General features: G+C 44.2%; 1 protein-coding gene across 2 annotated transcripts in view; it reads left to right on the top strand.

The window, feature by feature from the left end:
* The window catches only part of FRMD4A (FERM domain containing 4A), a 380,907-nt gene that overhangs the window by 71,521 nt on the left and 284,742 nt on the right, over positions 1 to 24,644 (top strand). The window contains exon 1 of one of the 2 annotated variants that reach the window (XM_062631905.1): positions 20,832 to 21,365. The exons of the other annotated variant lie outside the window; for it this stretch is intronic. Within the exon in view, the coding sequence (XP_062487889.1) occupies positions 21,333 to 21,365 (33 nt within the window). The 5' untranslated portion in view covers positions 20,832 to 21,332. Of the gene's footprint in view, positions 1 to 20,831; positions 21,366 to 24,644 lie in introns of those variants that run through there. 2 annotated transcript variants of the gene reach the window in all.

Genomic DNA, 24,644 nt, shown 5'->3' with positions numbered 1-24,644 from the left:
TGCTTTTGCCTGAAAATTATGTATTTCTCCCTCAGTAGTCAAGGATATTTCATTATATATTAAAACACAGGTGAAGCAGCAGTGATTTACTGATACTGCTCCTTGTCCAGTGCCCCACAGTAACTGCGTAAAACTGAACTGCTACAAAACAGTAGAAGAGACTCTCCTGATTGCATTCTGAGTGTTTTTGCCCGTTATCCCCTGATTGAAATATGCCACACACAGGAGCATCCTTTCCCCACAAACCTCTTATTAGCCCTATATGACCTCTCCAAGATATTTAGATTTCTTATAGGACTTACCTTCGCGTCCATGCAGTCTGGTAACAACACTGGAGTTACTCTTCTCTAACTAGAGCTCCTCCAATCCCCATGCAAAACTTCATATGCAACCTGGACTTTACCTCTGTCCCTCTCCCAAGAAGAGATGTTGGTTCATAGCTCTCAGCGTACTAGGGTGAACTCCCCAAGACATTTTTACTCTTGGTGCAGACAAGTTTGACCTCTGGCATTTAAAGATCAAAGGCTCCCGTCTGACACCATTGTATGGTCTAACTTCCACTTCATTTGATCTGTTTATATGGCCACTATTTTCCACATCATTGACAAGGCACTGGGTGGGTGATTTGTCACAAGGTTGACAGTTATAGACTGTAATGTGTATAAATAGCCCCTGTTTTTTAAGGTAATCAATGGAAAAATGAGGCTCAAAGTCTGAAAGGTTACAAATAAATGTGTTTACTCCTGCCTTTTGCCAGCACAAGGGGCAGGGGTCTTCACTGGAAACATTTACACAAAACATTTGTTTCATGAGCTGCCCATGAGCCAAGACCACAACAGCTCTGTTGGTGACAAAAAGGCTGTCTATTTTGCCATCACAGAGAGCTCTGCTTTGCAGTTGTGCTACTTCCATACAATAGGATTTATAATATGTGCAGGTGTATGAGGCCCCCCGCAATTGTGGAGCAAAATAGCAGTCAAGCCCATCATACAGTGTGCACAGATGGTGCTTGCAAAGAGGAATAAGCATGTACATCGTACTGCTTCCCAGCAATGAATATGGTTTCTTCCTAAGCTAAAAGATGCGGCCAGACCCTTGTGTTTAACAGCCATGAAAGGACTTAAGCACTCTAAAATTATCTGTTTCCTTTACCTATTTCCTTTTGAATCACTTACACGTTGGGCTCCACAAGGTGAAAGCAACAGATTCCATTTTAATGACGTACTGTATGAAAAGTGCTCTCTTAGGTTCATTTTAAACTAATGCTTGATGATATTGTTGCATGCCTCCTAGTTCCTATATTAAGAGAAACAAACCTGTACTATTTTTCTATTCCTCTTTGCTGCACTATTTGTGATTTTACAGACCTCTGTCTTTAGCTCCTCTTCATCACTTTTCCAAGCCCCAAAGTTCTCTGTTCAGTTTCCTCCTTTGTGAAAGCCCTTCTACATCTTTGATCATCTCTGCCTCTCATCTCTGTCTTCTCTGGTTTTTCAAGATGAAGTCAACAGAACACAGAATCTTCAAAATACAGGCACAGAGAGATTTCTGCAGGGCTGTAATGAAGTCTGCATTTTATCCTCAAACCCTTCTCTTAGGTTCCCTAATGTTCGCTTTGCCTTTCTCATCACCACTCAGTATGAGCCAATGATGTCTCCACCATCTCTTTCATGACTGAAATCAGCACTTTAAAAGCACCATTGTGTACATGTAGGTAGGTTTATTTTTCCTCCCATGACTCTACACTAACTGACACTGAATTTCATCTGCCATTTTAATGCTGTGTGATCCAGTTCTCCAAAATACTCTTGTAGCCCCTTAAAACTGCCTATGGAGTTGACTCTCCTGAATGATTTGTGTTACCTGCAAGTTGTGGTACTTGTGTCCTTTCTGGCGTTGTTTAGGAGAAGAGGGAAATAGCAGAGGTGGAAGAACAGACACTACCATTGCTGTGAATTTGGTCTCTGGTCTTCTCCAGCTCTATATACAGGAGGCTGGGTTTCTGCAGGGGTTCGGTGGAGGTTTGCTCAATCTGTGGAGACAACAAAAGGGAAAGCAGCGCTCACAGCGTGTGGGCTGCAAGAGGAGCTGTTACATATTGCATGCACATAATGGGCTTTTTACGGCCTCATTAAAGTCAATGGGAGCTTGCCATCTGCTTCAGCAGGGGCAACCTCAAGGTATAAAAGTGTTACATACTGTTTAGATAGTGCTTTTTCCTGAGAATCATCTGATCCTTGTCATGACCCCTGAACTAGGTACAAGTTATCACTTAGAATTGTAGAATCATAGAATGGTTTGGGTTGGAAGGGACATTAAAGTTCATCCAGTCAGAACCCCCTGCCACGGGCAGGGACAACTTCCACTAGAGCAGCTTGCTCTGAGCCCGTGTCCAACCTGGCCTTGAACACTGCCAGGGATGGGGCAGCCGCAGCTTCTCTGGGCACCCTGTGCCAGTGCCTCAACACCCTCACAGGGAAGAACTTCTGCCTAAGATCTAATCTGTATCTCCCCTCTGGCAGGTTAAAGCCATTCCCCCATGTCCTGTCACTACACACCTTTGCAAAAAGCTCCTCTCCAGATTTCTTGTCAGCCCCTTTAGACACTGAAGCTGCTCTAAGGTCTCCCCTTAAGGAGCCTTCTCTTCTCCAGGCTGAACAAGCCCAGCTCTTTCAGCCTGGCTCCAGAGCAGAGCTGCTCCAGCCCTCAGAACATTTTCATGGCATTCTGTTTTTCAGGAGGGAGAACAGAAGCTGTTAGTAATGCAGAGATTTCAAAGATCGTGACTATCTCTCATTCTGGTCAAATGAGTCTGAGCATAGGGAATGAGAATCAGATAGGGAATTCTGTCAACCTGTCTTATGGGACATCCCCCATCAGCAGGTCCCTATCTTTGCCTGTCTTCATGATCTCTTTTTCTCAGTCTTGCAAGTCCATCACTTCAGAGCAAGCTGGCAGACTGTTGGGAAGGTTGTGAGCTAACTAGGTGACAGCGATAGTGAGACAATTGCAGAAGCTGTAATAAGCAGTATTGATTTTGAATAAACACGTGAGTAGTATTGACTTGGAGAAGCTGTCTCTTAACAAGTAGAAGGACTGACTGTCTCCAAAGGATGGATTAGTGGAAGTTCCTTTCTGAAACTGGGTAAGACAGGTTTTAGTCACAGATATGAAAGCACAGTCTGCTTCCAGCATCCTTTTTCTCAGTCCTGTTGTCACATAAAGGCATACATACACAGGGCTTTGTAACTGAATGAAGAATGAAGGAAGTGGTTTAGATGCAATGGTAAAAGAAGGGGGACAATGAACAGAGTAGTGTAAGCAATTAATAAGTGAACCATTATCTGGTGCTTGAGAAGAGGTTGACATCTGAATGACACAGAAATGTTAAAGGGAAACAGAAGAAAGGTTTTGGTGAAACAAAGCTGTGAGAAGCTGGGAAAGACAATCAGTGAAAACTTAGGAGTGTGATTTTCCATTCATGGTTTGCAAAGGGTCCCCTGTAGATTTATGGCTTATGGATGAATCCCCAGCCATGAGCCATATCTGGATAGAGCAGTCTGGATGCCCCCTACCAGAATTTCTACAACAGTTTCCCTTTCTTCCCGTTTACAGCACAGCAATCTTCTCTTTTATATTCACAATGGCACGTGCCATCAGTTCCCACAGTCAGTTGCACAAGATTCCCATGGTAACACCATTCCTGGAAAAGGGACATGGAGGCAATGTTTATAGATGTCTTTAGATAATGAATGAGCAGAAAACATGGGTGTAAACCTGTCGCCTGTGATCCTGGGTGGTGCTGTAAAATAACCATGGAAACTCCTCAAGCCCCAGAGATCACCAGTGGCCCATAGATCTCAATATGGGACCCTGTCACTCTAATATCCCATGGATATATAAATTATGTGCAGTAATGTTACTGATGCATTGGCAGAAATAAAAAGATTGAGTTCCTTTGCATAAAATCACACAGAAAGCATAAGTAGGGCATCTGGGAGGCAAACCCCCCTGTTTCTTACAACTCTCTAGTTGTTTTTTCTGTATGCTACCAAGGAGGCTGCTATATGCAACAGGGGTCTACTGAAATGAGGGCATTCCTTCTGCACATGCATATGCAAAGATTAAAGAGAAAGCTTTGAAATATTTTCAGAAAAGGGGTCAATTATGTAGGTTTTACATGGCTTGTTATTAAGGCCAAAACTCACATCATTTTCACAAGGGCTGGAGGATACCAAAGCAAAGATGTAAAGGCCAGAGTCCAGATTTGCCAGGAAGAAAGGAGGGAGAATCAAACCGTTGTTAATTATAATTATATCCTTCAGGAAAGAAATCATGGTGCTAGGAATTCATCCCAAGAGGGTAATTTCAGGGCTACAAGTTGTAATATTTATTATTGCTGGTCTAAGCAAGAACAGGGAGGAACTCTGACTGTGGCACCTTCAGTAGCTTTTTGCAGGGGACTCTACCTGTAACTTGAACAGCCTATTCTAGGGAGCATGGTATTCTTCCCCCAACCTATCTGAAGTCTTTAGCACCAATGCAAAAATGACTTGAAAGAAAAGTGGTCAACAATAATTTCTTTGGACTTTGCAAACTCTTTGATGAAGTTTCTTATAAAGGCTGTCAGGAAACCAGAGATGTTTGGTGAAAGGTAAAGTATTGTGTCATTGATTAAAAAACTGGCCAGCGTATTAAAACAGAGCAGGAATGACTAGTTAGTTATTACAATGCAAACACCTAACAAAAGGCTATCAGAGGGAGCATATTAGGTGTCTTTTCATGCAAATATAAAAGGCTTCATTTAGAGGAATTACGACTATTCTATTTCTTCAATATCCAGCTGAAACTCCAGAAGTATTATTTTTCTCAATTAATATTACACACATTCCTAGGTTATTAGAAGGCTACTGAAAATAGAGTCTCCTGAAGTAAAGAAAAGGTGAGTTTTACAATTCCCTGTTCAGGATTTGATGTATTCCTCAAGTTTGGGAAGGAAGGCTGGGTCATGCTGTTGGAAAAGTGCTTTTGTGCTTATAATTTCCACATGGGAAAAAAAGAATGGAGAATGGGTGGGAATGATGAATACTTTATACCTGGACCAGAAATTCACTGTAGGTACAGTAAAAACATTTGGGCCCAGATAGTGGTTTTCAGAGAAAATTGTAGTGCCCTATGATGTACACAGTTTACATCAGAGGGAAAAACATTTTCCCATCAGCTTTGTATACCCTGTTATTATTCCTGGCTTCTTGGCATGAATTATCTAGGAGCACAGAAATGATGGGATAGTAGTACACCACTTTTCTTCTAGAGATGTCAAAACATTTCACAAAGGCACTGATGTCTCTTAAGCATAGGAACTGAGGGGAAGGAGAGCTGGAGGAGGTACCTAAAGCTAGTGTGAGACCCTGGAAGGGAACCTGCACATCCTACCTCCCTATGCAAGTGCCCTTTCCAGTAAATTGTGGGGTATGTTTTATCAGATGAAAAACTCTGACCTTATCTTTCAGAGCTGGCAAAAAGAGGCAATGAACAGTCACAGCTGGAAAGCTAACTCTGACTTTTTCTAAAGAGGAAAAATATAGGACTGACCATTTATCTCCAAATTGAATCGAAGTCTATACAGCTCTGCGTGAGCATTGTTATTTTCCTTTATTAGTGAAGCATTATTTTGTTGCATGAAATCTGTATGTTCAATAGATTTGATTTTCCAAGCAGCTGAGTTATCTTGAACTGTGAAGGCTCTCTCTTTATCTCAATTGCTGTGCTTTTCTCAGTGAGGTTCCCAGCTACTCAGAAATGAGTACGGTGCTTTCATCTGTCTTTTTGTGCTCTTATTAGATGTGACATGTTCAACAATACCTGGATGTAGGAAAATACGCAGGTTTTAATTTGGTTGTTAAAAATGTAATTGTAGGAAAATAAAATACAGGTAGAAAGATGTTGCTTTTAAATAATAACAGTCCTGCCATGATCACACACTAATGATGTATTTCCTTAGAAAGGTGGGTGCTTTCTTCAGTTTGCTGTAACACATAATTGCAGCCAAACCTTATTTATCCACAGGAGACAAGAGAACAGAAAAGAGCTGAAATATGCAGAGTTGAGCCATAGGTGCTTTTCAAGAGATGGTGACACACAATTAGGATTAATGTATGTGTTTGATCATTTGGCTTCTGGTAAATGTCTTTTGAGAGACTAGACTGTTGATTATCCATATTTTTTTTTTGTCTTGATAAGCATTTTTGTGTATAAAGAAACTCTCCCCTGGCATGAGGGGGGCATGGTTTTAGGGAACATCTATTGACATAACTGAAGTACCACCACAACAGGAGAGAAATGGGGAGCAACAGTACTTGGAAGGATGGGATGCTTCAGTAGAAGCCTCTGCTCTGAAACCAAATAGTGTTCAATGTTATAAGCAAATGCTTGGAAAACCAAGATGGAACTGCCTGAAAATTGGTGTCAGCCTCACAGCTATCCTGCAGGATGAGCACATGCAATGGGAGAGACAGATCTCTCTGGCTTTCAGCACTCAATGTGAGTCATTTCTGCTCGAGTTTGCTCTCTTTCAGTGCAAGGAAGCATTTCACAGCCTGGCCCTGTGAAGACAGTACTGAGGGTTTCATTGTGCAAAGAGGGCCCAGTATGCTAAATCATGAGATAGGATAAAGTCATGGCCATACACAACATTAGTCCAGGCTGTGTATGGCGGTCACTTGGTTCATTTCTTTGTTTGCAGTCTGAGGAAGAGTACATAAGGAAAAAGGTTATGACAAGAAGCAGGAAGCAGTGTCTTCAGGAGGGAAGATTATATTTGCAAATGTACTCATATTTGCATTTTCTACCAATAGTTATATCATGCAAACCAAGTTCCTTTTCACAAAGTTGCTTGAGCTGCAGTGTTGTCAATGGTTTATGTTGGCAGGCTGCACTCAAATCAGGATTGAATGGGAAGTCATCACCCATCCAGCTCAGCCAGCCCTCCTATAGGAGGGATAACCTGGGGGCCATAAAGCCCTTGGCCAACTGCTCTAAATCCATCAGATCCCAAACTGAGCTCTGATAACACTAGCATCACTCCAGCACTGAGAAACAAGAGGATGGTCTCTTCTCTGGACCACAGTCACTCTCCTGTCTCTGTAACAAAACATCTTTGACAAGGAAATCATTATGTTTATGCAGAGAGAATGCATATTTGCTCTGGAAATGTCATTATCAGGTCCAAGCTAATGTCATTTGTATAAGAGTGGGCTATTCACATCAGCTGGAAATGTTGCCAGCAAACTCAGACAGACAAGTAGGTATGAAAGCAGCCTGCAGATTGCTCACTTCTGAGTATTTTCCTGTTTTCCTATTGCAATCATGTTTATAAGATACGCACTGAGTACTGAATCACTGCGGACTCTTTCAACACCTGACCAACTGAGTATTTGGCCTCCCTATTTTAAAAGATGTAGTGATACTGAAGTTTTAGATACCCGAGGCTACCATAAGGACTCTAAACAGTTTTTCTTTTCTATAGGAAACTCAGTTAATCCGTACAATAGCCTATTCCACATTACTAAAGGCTTGTTGGTAAAGGTTTGATCTACAGCCCAACCCTCCTGGGTTGGGCAGCCCAGGGCAAAAGAGGTCTTTGTCTGCTGTAGCTTACTGAAGCTTTCTATCAAAATGAATTACCAGAAAAAGCCAGTGCAAATGTGCCTAAGGACTTTGCTATATAGGAAAAAATGATTTTAAAAAAAACAATAGAAACAACAAAATACAGTAAGCTGCTTCTCACCAATGATCTGAAAACAAAATGACAACATTGCAAGTAGAAATAGGAGTCCTGAGTTAGACTTTCTCTAGAGCAGGTGAAACCCTTCCTTCTCATGGCTGCTTTCTCCTTCTGCTGTAACTTACTGTTACAGCAGAATAATATAAATATAATATAACACCTATTTATTAATTTCTGGTTTTTTTTCCTTTGCATCTTTTTCTCTTAGCTGAGATTATTTTTCTAATCCAATATCTCCCAGACAAATATTCACACCAGCTCTGTGACTGCGGAATGTATTTAGGTTCAGGGAGGCTGAGATAGGACAGGAGCCCCTTCACTTACTGCTGCTAGATAAATCATCACGCAAAACCATAGTCTCCATGTCTGACAGTAGTGTTTACAGACTGCAGTGCAACAGGGTGAGTTTTCCTTGGGTGAGATAATTTTACCTCCCAGGTGGTTATCAATAGTGGGCAATAAATTCAGTGGTGTTTCTAAGTGACCTTTTAAAATGAGGGCCACATAATTGACTATATCACACTGCCGACATCCCGCCAAGGCAAGCGCCATGTGCTTACCATGGTGGAAGCAACCACTGGGTGGCTGGAAACATACGCTGTGCCCCATGCCACTGCCCGGAACACCATCCTGGGCCTTAAGAAACAGATTTTGTGGCGACACGGCACCCCAGAGAGAATTGAGTCACACAATGGGACTCATTTCCAGAACAACCTTATAGACACTTGGGCCAAAGAGCATGGCATTGAGTGGGTATATCACATCCCCTACCATGCACCAGCCTCTGGGAAAATCGAACGGTACAATGGGCTGTTAAAAACTACACTGAGAGCAATGGGTGGGGGAACTTTCAAACATTGGGATACACACTTACCAAAGGCCACCTGGTTGGTCAACACCAGAGGATCTGCCAACAGGGCTGGCCCAGCCCAGTCAGAACTGTTACATATTGTAGAGGGGGACAAAGTTCCCGTGGTGCATATGAAGAATTTGCTGGGGAAGACAGTCTGGGTTATTCCTGCTTCAGGTAAAGGCAAACCCACTCGTGGGATTGCTTTTGCTCAGGGACCTGGATATACTTGGTGGGTAATGCGGGAAGATGGGGAAGTCCGATGTATACCTCAAGGGGATTTGATTTTAGGGGAAAACAGCCAGTGAACTCAATTGTATGCTGTTGCCTGCTGTGTAATACTTTTATAGCTCATCAACTAGATGTCTCCAGGTCACCAGCGACTAGCCCTGACTTCCCTCCAACCATCATCCCAACAGAGAATGAACTTTGATAGAACCAGATGAGTTCTGCATCAAAGGAACAACCAGCATCAGCAGGCAACGATCCAATACTGCACACAGCCTTTCCTGCCCTGAAAGATTGTTACAAGAGATGGAACCTGACATCACGGAACAAATGGACTCGGCAGCATTATAGGGATTGGTCCATGCACTAAGAAAATGATCTTTTTCTCTTGGTCTGTGTGTATATGGATGTATATATGTGGGAGAGCAATGGTGTATTGAAAATGTGGGATCTGAGCATGACGTGAATGGTATGGAATAAGGGGTGGATAATGTCCTGGGTTCAGCAGTAGCAGTCATGTTTCTCCTTTGTGGTAGCTGGTGCAGTGCTGTGTTTTGACTTCCAGCCTGGGAACAGTGTTGGTGAAGTCGATGTTTTCAGTTGTTGCTAAGTAATGTTTACCCTGATCAAGGACTTTGTGAGGCTCATGCTCTGCCAGGGAGGAGGGGAAGCTGGGAGGAAACAGAGACAGGACACCTGACCCAGGCTAGCCAAAGAGGTATTCCATACCACAGCACGTCATGTCCGGGGGGGTGACTGGGAGTTACCCGGAAGGACACGGGCTTCCAGGTGGGACTCGTTTCTTGGCCTGTGGTTTCGTATTCTCTTCCCTTGTTATTTTCTCTTATCGTTGTTGTAGCTGGTAGTAGCAGTGGTGATTTGTGTTGTACATTGGTTGCTGGACTGTTCTTGTCTCAACCCGTGGGAGTTGCACTTTTTCGATCCTCCTCCCCGTTCCTCCGGGAGTGGGGAAGGGGAGAGCCCCGGTGGGGGGGGGGGCTCGATTGTTGTCAGCCCGGCACCACTCAGTGGGAGTGAGTGAACAAGTGGCCTGACTGGGTTTAAACCACGACAAGGCATAAAAAGCACCTTGAGGAGGAACCATAGCTACACAGCAGTGGTCAGCTCTGGCAGGAAAACACACCCTGAAGGTGAAGATGAAGGCTGTGGTGCAGTAGCCTTGAGGGGGTGTTTCCAAGCCCAGCCACAGCAAGGTCCTGGAGACTCTCTGGGGAACACACAGCAAAGTTACTTCAAAGGACCATTGACTGGAGAAAGAGTAGCTCCAAGGGAAGAAGAAGAGATTCATTTTAGAGAAGTCAGAGACGAGGACAGGAACAAACCCCAGGTTCTGGCTCTCCAAGAGCAGATCCATATAATAGCAGTGGTTAATAATAGCAATGGGACAGCACCAGGTGGGTGTCAGTGTTGCAGTATCAGAGCTGACCTTGTTGGAGACCACTGTTATGCAAAAGAACACGGAGTCCACAAGTGGGAAGAAAGTGTTAGTGGTGATTACAGGCAAGAAGTGGTTCAGTAGGTTGTCCATTGCTATTGCTATTTCATTACTATCGAGAACTTATTGTTAATAATATTTCCTATCATTTATCTGCTCAGCATAAAAGACAACCCAGCAGCAGTATCTGTCTTCTTAGCAAGACCTTGCCCATACCTGACCTTATCGGGGACCCCACGAGAGCAGAGGTCCATAATGTGGGGTCCCCTTCAGCTCATCCCACCTTTGAACACCAGCAGTGAGTTTTCTGCCTCCTGATACAGGTTTCTGCCTGGTTTGGGTCCATGTATATCACATGAGGTTACTGTTCTGTTTGACATGCAGTACTAGCCAGGCAAACTGGTAACCTGATGCCAGGACAGGCCGGGCTGCCCAGCTAACTGTGCTGAGCCCAGGTGGCTTCACTCCTACCTTTCCACAGTCAGCTTGAAATGTAGCTGAGATCAGCATGGATGTCCCAGTAACAGGTTAAGCGGGACTATAAGGAGCAGCTTGATGGTGATTTTTAGTTAGGGGAAAAAAATAAAGGATCAAAAAATGTACTTGTGCCTGGCAGGGCTGCTCTGCAGAACTAATCCTTTGCATTTCTTTTGCATCTTCCATCTGTGATTTCATGGTTAATTGACTTATCCATGCAATGTTCCTCTGAGGTATAGATTATCTCCACTTCCAGAGTGATGAGAATGCATGCATAGGGGGTTTTGACGTAACTTGCTCTAAACCCTCAAGGGATTACAAGGTGGAGGACACAGTAGACCTGGGTCCCTGCTCTGCACCCCCATAGTGGGCTCCCTCTTCCTATAGAGACACACAAGAAATAGTGCTCCATGTGGGTAAGAGCTCATGCTGCACCCCGTGGAAGGCAGCAATGCCCCAGATGTTCAGCAAGGACTTTCTGGGTCTGGCCAGAGCATGAAGCATTGAGCTTCTCTTGCGCCATGCATATGAGCCCTGAGGCACAAGTCAGGCCAGTGCTCATGGAGAAGTGCTACAACCACCATCATGCATTGGTTGTTCAGCCTGAGGAAAAGAAAGCTACAGGGAGATCTTATTGTACCCTTTCAGTTCTTAAAAGGGGGCTTATAGAAAAATAGGGACCTCAGAGCACCCTTCCAGTATCTGAAGGGGGCCTATAAGGATGCTGGGGAGGGACTCTTCATTAGGGACTGTAGTGATAGGACAAGGGGTGATGGATTTAAACAAGGGAGGTTTAGGTTGGACATAAGGAAGAAGTTCTTTACTGTGAGGGTGGTGAGGCACTGGAATGGGTTGCAAAAACAAGTGGTAAATGCTCCATCATTGGCAGTGTTCAGGGCCAGTTTGGACAGAGCCTTGGGTGGCATGGTCTAGTGTGAGGTGTTCCTGCTCATGGCAGGCTGTTGGAACTGGATGATCTTAAGGTCCTTTCCAACCCAAACCATTCTATTATTCTGTGCAGTTAGCTTTCATTTTCAGTTATCCCAGCATCAATAACTGCACCACAGCACCAGCTGTATTGATCTTGTTGATGTTTTAGAGATCAATGCAACAGCCCTGGCTACAGTTCTTCAGGTGGATCAAAGCTCAGTCCTCCAGTTGTAAAGCTGAACTTCATCCCCCTGGAAGGTATGGGAGACTTTTACCTGTTATGAGTCAGAGGGTGACACATGATACGCACTTGGGGTTATGCCTGCGTAACTAATGTAAGGGCTAATATAAGACAAGCATTGGCATCCTTTGAATCAATAGGAGACAACTCCCCTGCAACAGATTTCTTTCTTTGACTAAATGGAATCCTTCCTTAGACTTTCAGTTGTGTGTTTCTAGAATTATGCTGCCTTTTAAATTGTTTTAATCAGCAAAGTAAATTAAAGAGGGATGGATAGTTAAGAAGTGGTGGTGACACCGCAAATGTAGTACCAGATAAAAAGCAGGTGAGGAAGCACTCATAAAAATGGGGTGTCCAGCAGTCATTAATTCAAGGTGATGATAAGACTTTAGTGTGAATTAGCTGATTAACTTACTGAACTGCTTTGCAAATATGATGCGTTACAAGCAGGTTTCAGGCAACTGGTAAAATTTGACCCCCTCTTCTCCAACTATGATTTCTGGCTTTTGTCCCATACCACAGATCAACTACAAGTATTTTTAGAAGCTGAGCTCCATCAGCACATGACTGCCTTTCTTACTGCATGCAGGATAACTCAGATGGGCAATCAAGATGTTAGGACAATGAGGAGAAACCTTAATGAGGTCTTGTCATCCTTATTTCTGCCAGAACTGTGGCATGGGAAACACAAAACATGCATTCTGTTAAGCAGCTAGGACATGTGTCACCTTATCCTAACACAACTCAAGGAAATTAAGCCTTAGAAGTGCCAGTTCACTCCACTTACTATAAAGAAATTATAATGAAGCAGCTAAGCTGGAGCCAGTCACACCAAAGACATTTGAAGTCAGCTGAGATGAATCCCACTTCTGAAGATGGACCTGGCTCAGCGAGTTCTGTTGTTGTTTCCAGATGAAGAAAGACTGGGGTCTCTGAATTCTAACAGTGTCTAATGGTAGCATGAATTCCAGCATCAAATATTAATTCAGACGAGGCTTTGATGTAAGCGGGAATTGTTGCTTGGGCTGAAAACAGGCTGATGATATGTATTCATTATATGTAGAAGCTCTCCTGTGCCTTGCTGGGGATGCCGTGCCAGCATCATTATTTTACATCTTTATTGACATTCTGGGAGATGAATAAATGTCCCATTAGCTGGTAAAAATGAAGAAATGAGACCATAGGGAGACCTAGGATTGGAAATATTCTTAAAAGAATATCTGTATGACTGTGGTTTGTGCAGAGATAAGCATCCAACAGGGGCTGGCACCTCTGCAGGCACTTAAAGACCCTGCCTGAGAGAACTGAATCCAGGCGGTGAAAGGGGTTGAGAGGACCAAGTGTTTAAATGAGCTGAATGGGCTCAGAAAAGTAGATGATCAAGGAAGAAAGAGGTGACTTCCAGCCTCTGGGTCGCCTTAGCTTTCATCTTTCCAGCACCAGTGAAACCCTGCTCAGAAACCATCACAGCTGGGACATGAAGTGGCCGATAGCTGGTCAGTCAAAGGCATCACTAAGGAGCTCACAGGGAATGGTGACCTAAGGAGGGATTCACAGGCAGCTGCTGAAGCAGGTGCCTGTGTATAGCTAGAAATATCCATTACAGCATAAAGCAGCAACATGCTACTGGCATCAGCTGAACACAGCCTTTATCTGGGAGAGTGACAGGGGCCCCAGTTGAGCTGAAAGGGAGGGGTGTCTGTCCCCTATGCCAGAAGGTAAATCTAACAGAGATAGAGATGACTCTGAGTTTACAAACAGTTCATGGGTGCTTGAGGGTGGGATTCATTAGGGTTGAACAAACCAAGATAAATTTGTAAAATGAAAATCTGTAGGATCATTGTGAAGAAAAAAAAAGTGATCATTTGTTTCCCTGAGTCCTGTTTTCATGCATCTGGAAATGTCTTGTGAGGCAGCCTGCCTCCATCAAATAAGAGGCTTGGAGGATCTACCTGAGATTCTGTTGTACAGGTGATCCTCCTGCATACAGGGGTCTTTCTTCTGAAAGCTGGGTAGCTCTAAGATTCTCTCCCAGCCTTCACCCCCAAATTGCAGGGATGTTTTGGAGCAGAGATGATCTCTGTTTGCTTTTCATTTGTGGTTCTAATTTGCTTCAAAACTAACCAAACTTTTAAAGCATTTCAGCACGAAATGGTATTTTATAGGACTGCTCCTGGACAACCCCAGATTATTATTATTATTCTTTTGTACTTTGTCAACCACTTTCCTCCCCCTACCTCTGCATTTTATTTCTGCTTTAACCTAAGCACTTCTATTCATTCCCTCCTCACTCCTCTTCCCCAGGCCAAAATGACCACAGTCCAGGATTTGCACTGTTGTAATGACATTACACTTCAGAGAAATCACTATTTCTCACTTGTCTGCCCTGAGAGAGCAGGGTCTCCTCCCCCAGTACACACAGAGATGTGTCTGCAGAGCATCAAGTGCATTTATGAGCGTTTGCAGAGCATCTGGGAGTCACCTTCCATCAGAGGTTGTGTTTTTACAGACATAAAGTGGCTATAATCAGGTTTCTAACTGAGAGCTTAATAGCCGTGCTTTAACAGAGTTGTAGCTTTGGGAAACAGTGTTTAATTTGACAGAGATATTAACGGGGATGGCAGTGGAGTCCTTTGCGTTGGAAAAAGAGCTTCTGTTACCCTGTTCTGTTGATTTATTCTTGCAAACCAAACACACTCAGTGTTTGTTGCTTTCTACACTGTAGTGAATATTGTGCCCTGTTTGGTTACTGAAGTGGATGAATAAATCATCTATCTAACTGTTGAAAATGCATACATAGACCTAATGCTGTAGTAAAAGGTTTTCTATGTGTTATAACTATTAACATCCAGAATGGCAAATATACCTACCAGTGAAAGGAAGATACAGCTCCAGTTAATATTTAGGGAAGAAAGCACCATCTTATTTCCAGCGCATGTTTTGTCAGAAGACTAAGCAGGATGCTCAAGCCTTGTGGCTGCACCTGCTGGGAGCCAGAACAGCCCAAGGCCATTTTCTCTGCTGGGGCAGACTCTGGACAGCAGCTATTATTTTGAATATGTAAGCTTCATCTACAGCTCCCATTTTTCATCTATTCATCTATAGATCTTCAAAGCATCTACAGATCCTCCTGGTTAGCTGGGACGGAGGCAAGGAGAAAGAAGGCAGTCAGAGTCTTACGCGGGTCATGGAGACTGGTCTTGGGGACCCTGCTGAGCTGAATGAGCTCTTCTTCAAATACAGTGGTCCCCATCTCCACTGAGGTGGTTTATTTGCATGGTCGAGGGGGGTTTGCAAACAGATTGGATGCATGCAGCTTTTCTTTCCTGAACTACCTCACTGACTTGACAGGAATCATGGTAATAATGGCTGAGATCATTGATGTGTTATAGAGATAAATGGCTTTCAGTTGTTGGGGGAGGATGGACAAACCCTGATGGCTGTGCTAAGCAGGGCAAGACACTAAATTGGCTTAGCTGTAGGTCAGTCTCTCAGACTTGTACAGACACCTATGATCTTCAGATCTGACTCTTTTATGTCTGCCTTCTAAATCAGGAAGGCAGCTGAATCAATCTTATTAATACATTGAGACTTTAATATTCATCAAATTGCTTTGATTTTGTGCAAAAAGCATGACTGTTCTGGAAAAAGCAGAGCTTTAAAGATCAACTCCAGAGAACTAACTGGTGTTTCCAGCCCTCACTAGAACTGGTGCCATACAAGGATAAGTTGGCAAATGATTTTGACAGCATTTACTTGTGCAAATGCTGTGTCAGTGGAACAGCTTGCAAAGAGCATGGGTTTGCCCCTTGTTTACTGCCCCAGAGGCAAGTCCCTCTCCCTCTGAAGCCATGGGGCAAAGGACTGCACCAGCAATCTTGGAGATAAAAACCCTTCACCATTTTGTAAATACACCCTACACCAGCAACAAATAAACATAGCTCCAGTTTCTCAGTGCTGCCAAAGCAACACACCCAGTACAGCACAGTTCCTCCCCTTGCATCACTGACAAAGCTGCCAGCTGAATTGTGCCTGTATCCTTGGTGCCTTGGAGTGGTACCAAGCAGGAAGCATATAGATAAGCCTTCAGGAACCCAGCAGTTTTTGCAGGGCTTCTAGGATCAAAAAAAGACCCCAGTGCTCTGCCAGTGTTGAGTAAAAACCATACATTTCACTCTCAAAATCACTGCTGAGAATATGGCCTTTCTAAGAATAAAGCTTTATATATGCCAGGAGGTGACTTCAGAACTAGATCTGAAATACCACGTTTTTAACCCTGTTTATAACTTAATCTGTAGCTGAAAAGAAGACTGGAGAGGTAGTGCCATCCCTGAAAGGATTCACCCAGCCATCAGCACAATGCATGAAAGTAATTTCAGGACATTTTCTAGTGTGTGTTTTTCCTGGATGAGTGAAACAAAATTAAGCTTATTTTTATCCACAACACAGATATTTGTTTAAAGAGAAAAAAAATAATAATAATTTTAAAAAGGCTCTAATATGGGCTGGTTCTTGTAGGACATACATAAGCAAATCTTGCTCATTTTCAGGTAGCCCATGAAAACTTTGTCTTTGTTATCCTGTCAGTAGACTTGTAGTAAAAACCACAACCTAAACACAGCACAGCCAGGCTGGGAGACTGGAACACACAAATATCCCAGTTCCCTCCTCAACACCCTGACCTGCTGGAGGCATCAGTCCTGATTTGCAAAGGCTACCTTTGTGAGGGCTGTGCGCTGGTTTCCACTTTCGTTCACACAAGGGAAGTGAAAAGCAAGGGGAAACGTGGAGGAGCAGTGACAAGGGAAGAGCAGCACCAATATTATTCAAGCCATTAGGAGGTAAATGTTGTGTTTATGGAAAGTATGCAACAAAAATAAAAAAAGCAAGCAGGAAGGGCGCTCCGGGTGTTAAATATTCATTAGTATTCCCCATGATGCCTGTTCTAAATATAAGATACATTTCAGCCAGCTCCGGTATGTGACTGGGATGTTTCCCTCTCCTTTATATGATGCCATAGCCATCCGGATGGAGGGATATCGCCATGGCAACACTGTGATGCTACCTTTTGTTTGCTGGATGAGATGACCAGTTGCGAGGTTGGCCAGTGGCGTGCATTCATGATACAGCCAGGCTGCATCAGCACCCATCCCATTGTCCTGGCCACCAGCAGCTCAGGGGTACGCATGCAGGAAGTGGTGGCAGCCCTTTGCAGCAGAGGGAAAATGGAGACTGAGTCCAAATACAGACTTCCTCCACTTTCCAGGACTGGTACAGGCGGCACAACTTGGCTCTGCATTGGGATCCCCACCTCAGAGTTTAGGAAAGGTTTTGGTTTAAAGAAGTTTTGTATCAGCTTGGATGCGCCCACATTGAGTAAATAAGAGGAAAGCTGAGAGTTCAAATATATACCATATTGTCTGGCTGCTTCTAGGACACTCAGCCAATAGCCAACAGTGAACATAAGGCTTTTTTGGGCCATTTTCCTCACTACTAGATTCAGCTCCAGAGTCAGTCACCTAAATTTGGCCATTTACATCTACTTGGCTAAATATTAGCAGATGTCTTTGCTCTCATTCTGGTCCATGGAAGGCTGTCAATGCAGTCAGCAGAACCTAGAAAGATATTCAGCTATAAGACTGAATCCAGGTAAGATCTGCCTGGCTCCAGAAAGACATCTACCTTCATCCTCTGTCTAGATCAAGCAGATAGTTAGATTATGACAATACAAGGGGTTTCAAGGTATCTATCTTGCTCCCATGATTAGTTAAGGAGCCAAGAGTAATTATATTCCCAGGTTAAACACTTGTAAGATGAGAAGGGTTGAATCCAGGACCGGATGAACCTCTGCAACATCTCTGAGTAACAGCCAAGTGGGTCCCCTCTTCTCCAGATAAAGAACCTGAGATATGCTGGGTGTAGCTGACCAAGCTCTGAGTCAAATGCTGCTCCCCTCCCCAGAAAGAGAATGATAAAGCAAGTGTTCACATGCTCCTTTTGCCTCTGTAGTGCCTTTGATCTGAAAATCGCAGGAGTGGAGGCTGTTGAACAAGTCTGTGGTAATGTGAGCAATGCCATGAGTTGCAGCCTTGGGGAGGAGCAAGGTGTCAGACCATGGGACACAGTATTGTGGCACCGCTCTCCTGGCTATAGCAACTTAAACTTTCATTTTGAAATGAGAATAAACTTCTCTGGCCCTCACAGTTGTAAAGTTGTTGCTCTGCTGTGAAAGGACTTTGCAAACAGGCTGAACGCATGCAGAAGGTGGCTATCCTGCTCCTGCAGCACATGCAGGACAGGTTGGTGGCTGCATAGGCTAAAGCAGAGTATATGCCTAGATACAAGTAGAGCTCAAGTCCTACCTGGAGATTGAGGGGAGGATGTTGTGTGAAACACAATCCCCATCCATCCACTGCTGCTCCATCTCTCACAATTTCTGGACATTGTCAGCCCCAACACTTTCAACCACGCTGAAATTTGCCCAGGCAAAGCCAGTTGGGTTTTCTGTCCCTGCTGGTGACTGCAAATGTGGACAGACCTCTCTGTCACGCACCACTTTAGCTGTGGTTCACAGTAATGATATGCAGGGGCTCATAACAGACCCAGGGGCCCAGAGCATCCTCTGGGATGCAGCTGGGGGTCGCAGCCTGTGCTCCCAAGCCAGGCTTGCTGCCGGCTCACAAGCACGGGTGCTGCTCAGACAGCACCATCCTCTTTCCCTGCTCATCCTGCTGAGCTGGGCTCTGCTCTGACTCATGCAGTATCAGCACAATTCCCTAGTCCGTTCACATCAGAGAGGCTTTGAGTGCTGCTGAACCGGAAAGGCCTTGGCTTGCTTTTCTGGTCCCAGACTAAATTAGTCTTTTGGCCTTTAGGAAAACTACTTTTTTTTCTTTCACTTGTAAACAAGAGATAACACAGGAAACCTCATGATGCCATGGTTTATCCTAGTTCAAAGCAGAACCGACATTTAAAAGAGAATTGGGTTTTCCTATACTACCTTGAGTGCGCCACCCACATTATCATGTTGCATCAGAGCTTGACCACGTGGCCTGAGATCTCCAAAATTCCCAAATGCTCATGTCTCTTTGGGTTCCCCTTAATACTTTGTAAAGTCAAATTCCCTGGATGGTATGGAGACGATGTTTTACAGATGCACAGATGTGTAAACTTCACATCAGAGTCTGACATGACGTTGTAGAGCAGAAAAATAAAAACAGTCATGTTTTGCTGGAACCTGGAATTCCTGCTGCCATTTATTCAAGGTCTTATTAAAGTCTTGCAAATACCAGCAACAAAGCATATTTCTATACACCCAAGAAGAAAGAGATGAGGTTGTCAGCATTGTACAGTGCCTCTTTAGCTCTGGAAAACCTATCTCTGCCTTCAATATGATATGATCAGATTTGTTCACATTTAATAAGGGCCTGAGTTTGACTGAGAACAGTTAATTAGCTTTGAAATTAATATTAAATACTGTAGGGGGCACCTCCCCTCCCTGTTTTCACCCCATTAGAAATAAAAGGAAAAATGCCCTAAAACTGCATTATCTACAGGGTTGAAAGGATCAGGAGAGATAGAGGGGAAAAGGGATGTGTGGAATTGAACACCCTCATCTGTGTCACTTGCTGAGGCTTGCCAGGGCAGGAGTCATGCCTATCCCTGGGTTCATCCCAGGCTTTGCACCGTGCATCCTCATACACCACCATGAACATATTCCCTCTTACCTCCTCCATCTCAGTGTAGCTATCCAGGAGCTACATGGGCAGAGGTGTACATGTACATAAAGGATGCACATAGGCAGAGATGTTTCCTGGCCTGAGCAGCCAAAGCATGAAACCACAGCATGGAGAAGTAAGGAGCCACAGAGGACCTGAGGACAAGATTCTCTTTGGCTTTGGACATTTGGGGTGAATCACTTTGGGAAGGAGCCTGTCTCTCTCACTGGCTTTGCAGGAGCCTTAGTGGGTGTCTCGGACCAGAGGGCAGAGTTTCTGCAGATGAAAGCTAAATGAGGTGAATCCTCGTGGTCATCCAGGGAACATGTGGCAATTTCGGCAGTTTAACCATGTCCCAGCTCAGTGCCTTATTCAGACTGTGACTCTGCCTGAGTGTGTAGCTTTGGGGCATCAAAGAAGAGCTGATGTTAAAGGGCGTTAGAAATTTCCACCTGTGGTGTGCTCCAACCAGCCTGACAGCGATTTTCTAACGCTGCAAATCAGGTTCTGGTGGTGTAACAGGGTTTTTAATTTGATCTTTGGACAGAAGTTGGGTATTGGTATGTGGAAGGTTATCCCCTGGGCAGGGGAAGGGGAGCCTTATTTGTGGCTGTTTCTTAATAGAAAAAGGGTGGCCCCAGGAGAAACCAGTGACCTTTGGAGCAGTGATTGGCAGCTGGTGTTCACTGGATGGTATTTCAGAGGGGTTTGCACTGATCTGCTCTCACCCTGTGGACCAAACGCTGCTGTGTTTGCAGGTCTGAAGCCTATTTTCCTGTTGTATTTTTCTCTTAAAGAGATTCAATACCAGCATCACCCTGATGCAAAACCAAATGAGGAAAATGGGAGCAATTAGGGAATTTTCCACAAAAGCGTTTTCTGATCTGAATTAAAATGCTAATAGAAACACATCCAGCGGGTATCTTTTGCTGACCAACTTTGCAGGACTACATTCCTTTTGTTTCACTCTCTTTTCTTCCTTTCTCTCTCTCAATTCCTGGCTGACAATTGACAGGAACTCCCTTTCAAGGCTGGGTTCAGTCACTCGCTGACAGCGAACCCGCCCTGCAGAAAATGCTCCAACAGTTGGTGTTTCCCGAGTGGGGAAAACCAAAGCCTGGGATCAGGATTACCCCTCTTTAAGTCAATCCCAGGGAATCCACAATCTTCCTATGATGACGAAGTTTTCTCAGGGCTTTCTTAGCTAGCACAGAGAGCCAGTGAGCGCCAGCCCCGCGTGGGGGGATGTTGCCAGATTAAACCCAGCGGCACAATAGGCAGGGCAAAGTCCCACACCTTCCCATCACTGCTGCCGACCGGATCCCCGCGGCTGGGCTGGGATCGCTTGTCCTGTGCTGAATGCATTACGTAAGGCAGGGATCGTTTGTCAGCCGCGATGGTACAAACATAGCTGCAGGCAGATTATGCAGAGAGAGAGAGAGAGGAGGGAGAGGGAGGAAGGTCTCTCCCTCCAGGAACGGTGCTCCACGTAACTGAGGATTGCAAGTTGGCAGGTTGGCTGCTGGCCGAGCTTCCGTGAGGGTGTTGCTGGCGGTCCCTGACATGCTCTTGTTCGTGTGGGATGCTTGAGACAGGGGTGAGAGACTAAGTTGGGGCACGAGGATTGGCATGAGGATCGGAGCAAAATGGAAGGGCTTCTGTCTCCGATGAGAACGAAGGTAGGGGAAGATGTTAATGTCATTTGAAGCTGGTTTTACCCGAGGAGGGGAAGGAGAGATATGGGGCTAGCTCTGTGAATAGGGGGCTTGCCGAGCTTTTGTCTCTTTTCTTTTCTCTCTCTTTTTTTCTTTCTTCTGTTTCAAAACTATGCTTGTGAATGTAACTCGGCGGAGGAGCGACAGCAGTCACCTCCAAGAGGGGAGTAACCCATCACTCTTCCTCAACAGAGATGACCTTTGTAAATGAGTTTGCCTTTTGGAGTAGACAGCCATATTTTTGTTTGAATTTCCAGTCGGAGGCTCTCATTGTGTCTGTGTGCCTGTGCGTGATCCCCAGGGAGCTGTACCGGAAAGCTACCTGCGGGGCGGAGAGGGATACTGTAGGTGGGCTACCCCAGTACAGGGTGTTCACCAGCAAGGGATGCCTGGACAAGCAAAGAGGGTAATTTTGTGCCTCAGCACCCTGCCTGGGTGGGAGACCTCTTGATGTGGACCCAAAGCTGTAAAAGAGAAAGTGAGTGGGCAGACCTAAGGAATTGCTGCACTTGTCTGCTGCTTTCTTGTGCTCTCAACTCTCTTTAAATGCTTGCCATTAATTCTTGGTATTAAAGAAACTTGAATTCCAGGAGGGAAAAGCCAGACACAAATACAGTGATGGTTTGGTTTGTAAAATCACCTTCTGCGCTATTATAGCTGTGTGGTCCTGGGGATAGACTGAATCCTGATTGTATTTTATTTATTTAGCCCCTGCCTCCATCCTATGTGGTAACTGCCTGGGGTAAATCTTTCTGATTTCGGTCCATCCCCACATGCAATCCAACCCTGTGCTATTGTGTCTCAGGACTGGGAGAGCTGGAATTCAGTGACAATTCTTGCTGGCAACAGGGTATCATCATATGTCTTACATGCAGTTTGGAAGGTGTAGTCACACCAGAGTTGTTTCATATAAATGCCAGACTAAAAAAAAATCCTGAGAAATCGTCTGGTCCAGTCCTTGTGCTGAGGCAGATGAGCTAGTCTGGTCTCCTCTATGATATCCCTGCCATCCACTATCCTAAATTAAAGACTTTTCAGTGATTGAAAGTATTTTCAATATTAAAAGCTAGACAAGTGATTTAAATAATAACAATTTGTCAGCAAGTGGCTCTACTGTAATTCTCCAGGGGAGTAATTTTTTTCCACTGTAATTCAGCTCTTTTTTGTCTTGCTTAGTAAATTGGGGATTAAAAAAAGGACCAACCAACTTCATATAGATCTCCATTACCAAGAATAATGCTAACGGGCAGTTTGTAGAATGAAAGATTTATAAGGGGTTATAGACCCAGCCATTCATACCTCTCATTACTGAGGGATACATACATTAGTGTTAGTCTTTGTAAGGCATTTCTCATTTATTTTTTTTTTCAGTCAAAGAATAGGAAACAGAAAAACTGCCTAACAGATCTCATTTCCATTATTAGAACATGTAACTTTCAACATTTGAGTTGATGATTCCATTCTGCTGCTTTAACCAGGCTTGAAATGATTGCTGGAGGCAGTCTCTCCCAGAACTGGTGTGCTATCAGGCTGACGCGTGGATTACAGTCAGACGTGTGTACTATCAGCACCTGCAGCATGCGGGCAGCTGTAGAAATGACAGAGTAAGGGAAGTGGACCGGGGCTGGGTATTATATTTGTTCATCTGACTTGCTTCATATAGAATGTAAATCCTAATAATGCTGTTCATAAAGTGTAACCTCAATTACCACTATTGCATTATTTATTCATGCTGTAGAAGAATCTGCATATATAAACTTGATCCTTTGGATCCCAATCTATTCTAATACCAAAGAATGGTGCAGATTCTGACCTCCTTTGTGTATGGGAAAGTATTTTTAAGCCAAAGCAATGCGACTTTTCAACCATTGATTGCAATGATGTGAAACTGTCATGCTTCTCTTGAAAATCCAGGTCCTGACATTGATGTTACGTTTGTGTTAATCTGGAGTAGCTCCATGGCAGTTGATGGAGATATTCAAATAAACTTTGTGTAATTAAGATCAGGCTTTGGTCCTTACAAAGAAGTAACAATGAGAAGATCACTTGAATAGGTTCGAAAACTAATCTCATTTCTAAGATGCCTCGTAGCTGGCAGCAGCTCCCTGTTTCCCTGCCAGAAAATCAAGTGTAAAATCTATAATTCTCCAAATACAACCTTAATATGTGATGCCTACAAAAAAAAACGCTTGACAACAGCAAGGCTGCCGATGTACTGAGACCCCTGCCTGTCACACTCCTTAATATTACCTCATCTTTCCCCCTCTCCTCCCCCGTCTGTCTGATCCCATCTGTTGTCACTTGTTTTACACTTAGGCTGCAACTGTTGGAGGCTAGTTGGAAGTTTTTTTGCCCTTTGGTTTGTATGGTGAGATGAAGGATGGTGGGCTCCTGGTCATCTCTGGCAGCGCTGCTTGGAGTGAGCCTGGAGCATCTGTGAACTCCAAGACTTTAACCAGTGTGAAAATATCTCCACGTTAAAGTGAAATGTAAATAAACTCTCTGTTTTATCTTTAGTGTCTCAGGTAGTGGTATTCAGTCTGCTCAAATGTAGACAGAAAATGAAAAACCACCCAGTTTGTTTTGTTTCCTTGGGTAGGAGTAGGGGTTGACTCTTGCAGACACCTCTGACAGTCTGTCACCAAAGGGTGAGGACAACATGCCTCTGCCTCTCATAGCCAAACATGCAAAGGTCTCTGTAATTAAAAGAAGGTCCAACTCCCTGCTGGTCTTGGGTGAATATTGTGGTGGCAACTGAAAATACAATTCCTGTCACCTCTTTGGTCCCCTTTGCTTGTAGAGGTTTCCACCCCACATCAGCACTGGAAAAGGGACAAGTGGGCACATCTTGGTTTCAAAACCCCAATTTATGGTGCAGAAGGGCTGGACATGGGCACATGCACATGCAGGGCAGAGACATGGGCACATGTCCTTACATCTCCATTCAGCTCCATGGCAGGTCTTGCCAGCAGAGGGCTGGGAATACATAACTAAAAGCATATTTCACAGGGGACTTGTTTCCCATTCCACAAAGTGATAACCTATTTGGTTACTGGGCCGTGCTGGGTGATCATACAGTGGGGTGCTTAATAACTTAGAAAGTTGAAGTAAATTAGGTATCAAACATTAAGTGCATTACACCATGTAATAGACTCCACTGCAGTAAGTCATGGGTGATTAATGCATTTATACTTTTGTATATCTGGGATCCATGGATGCAGGAATTTAAGGGAAAGTGGAGGA

Source organism: Pezoporus occidentalis, unplaced genomic scaffold (assembly GCF_034315485.1).
Source record: "Pezoporus occidentalis ecotype Australia unplaced genomic scaffold, CSIRO_AGI_Poc_V1 ctg38, whole genome shotgun sequence".
Lineage (NCBI taxonomy): Eukaryota > Metazoa > Chordata > Aves > Psittaciformes > Psittacidae > Pezoporus > Pezoporus occidentalis.
Note: the sequence above shows the minus strand (reverse complement) of the source record. Positions and strands in the feature narration are given on the sequence as shown.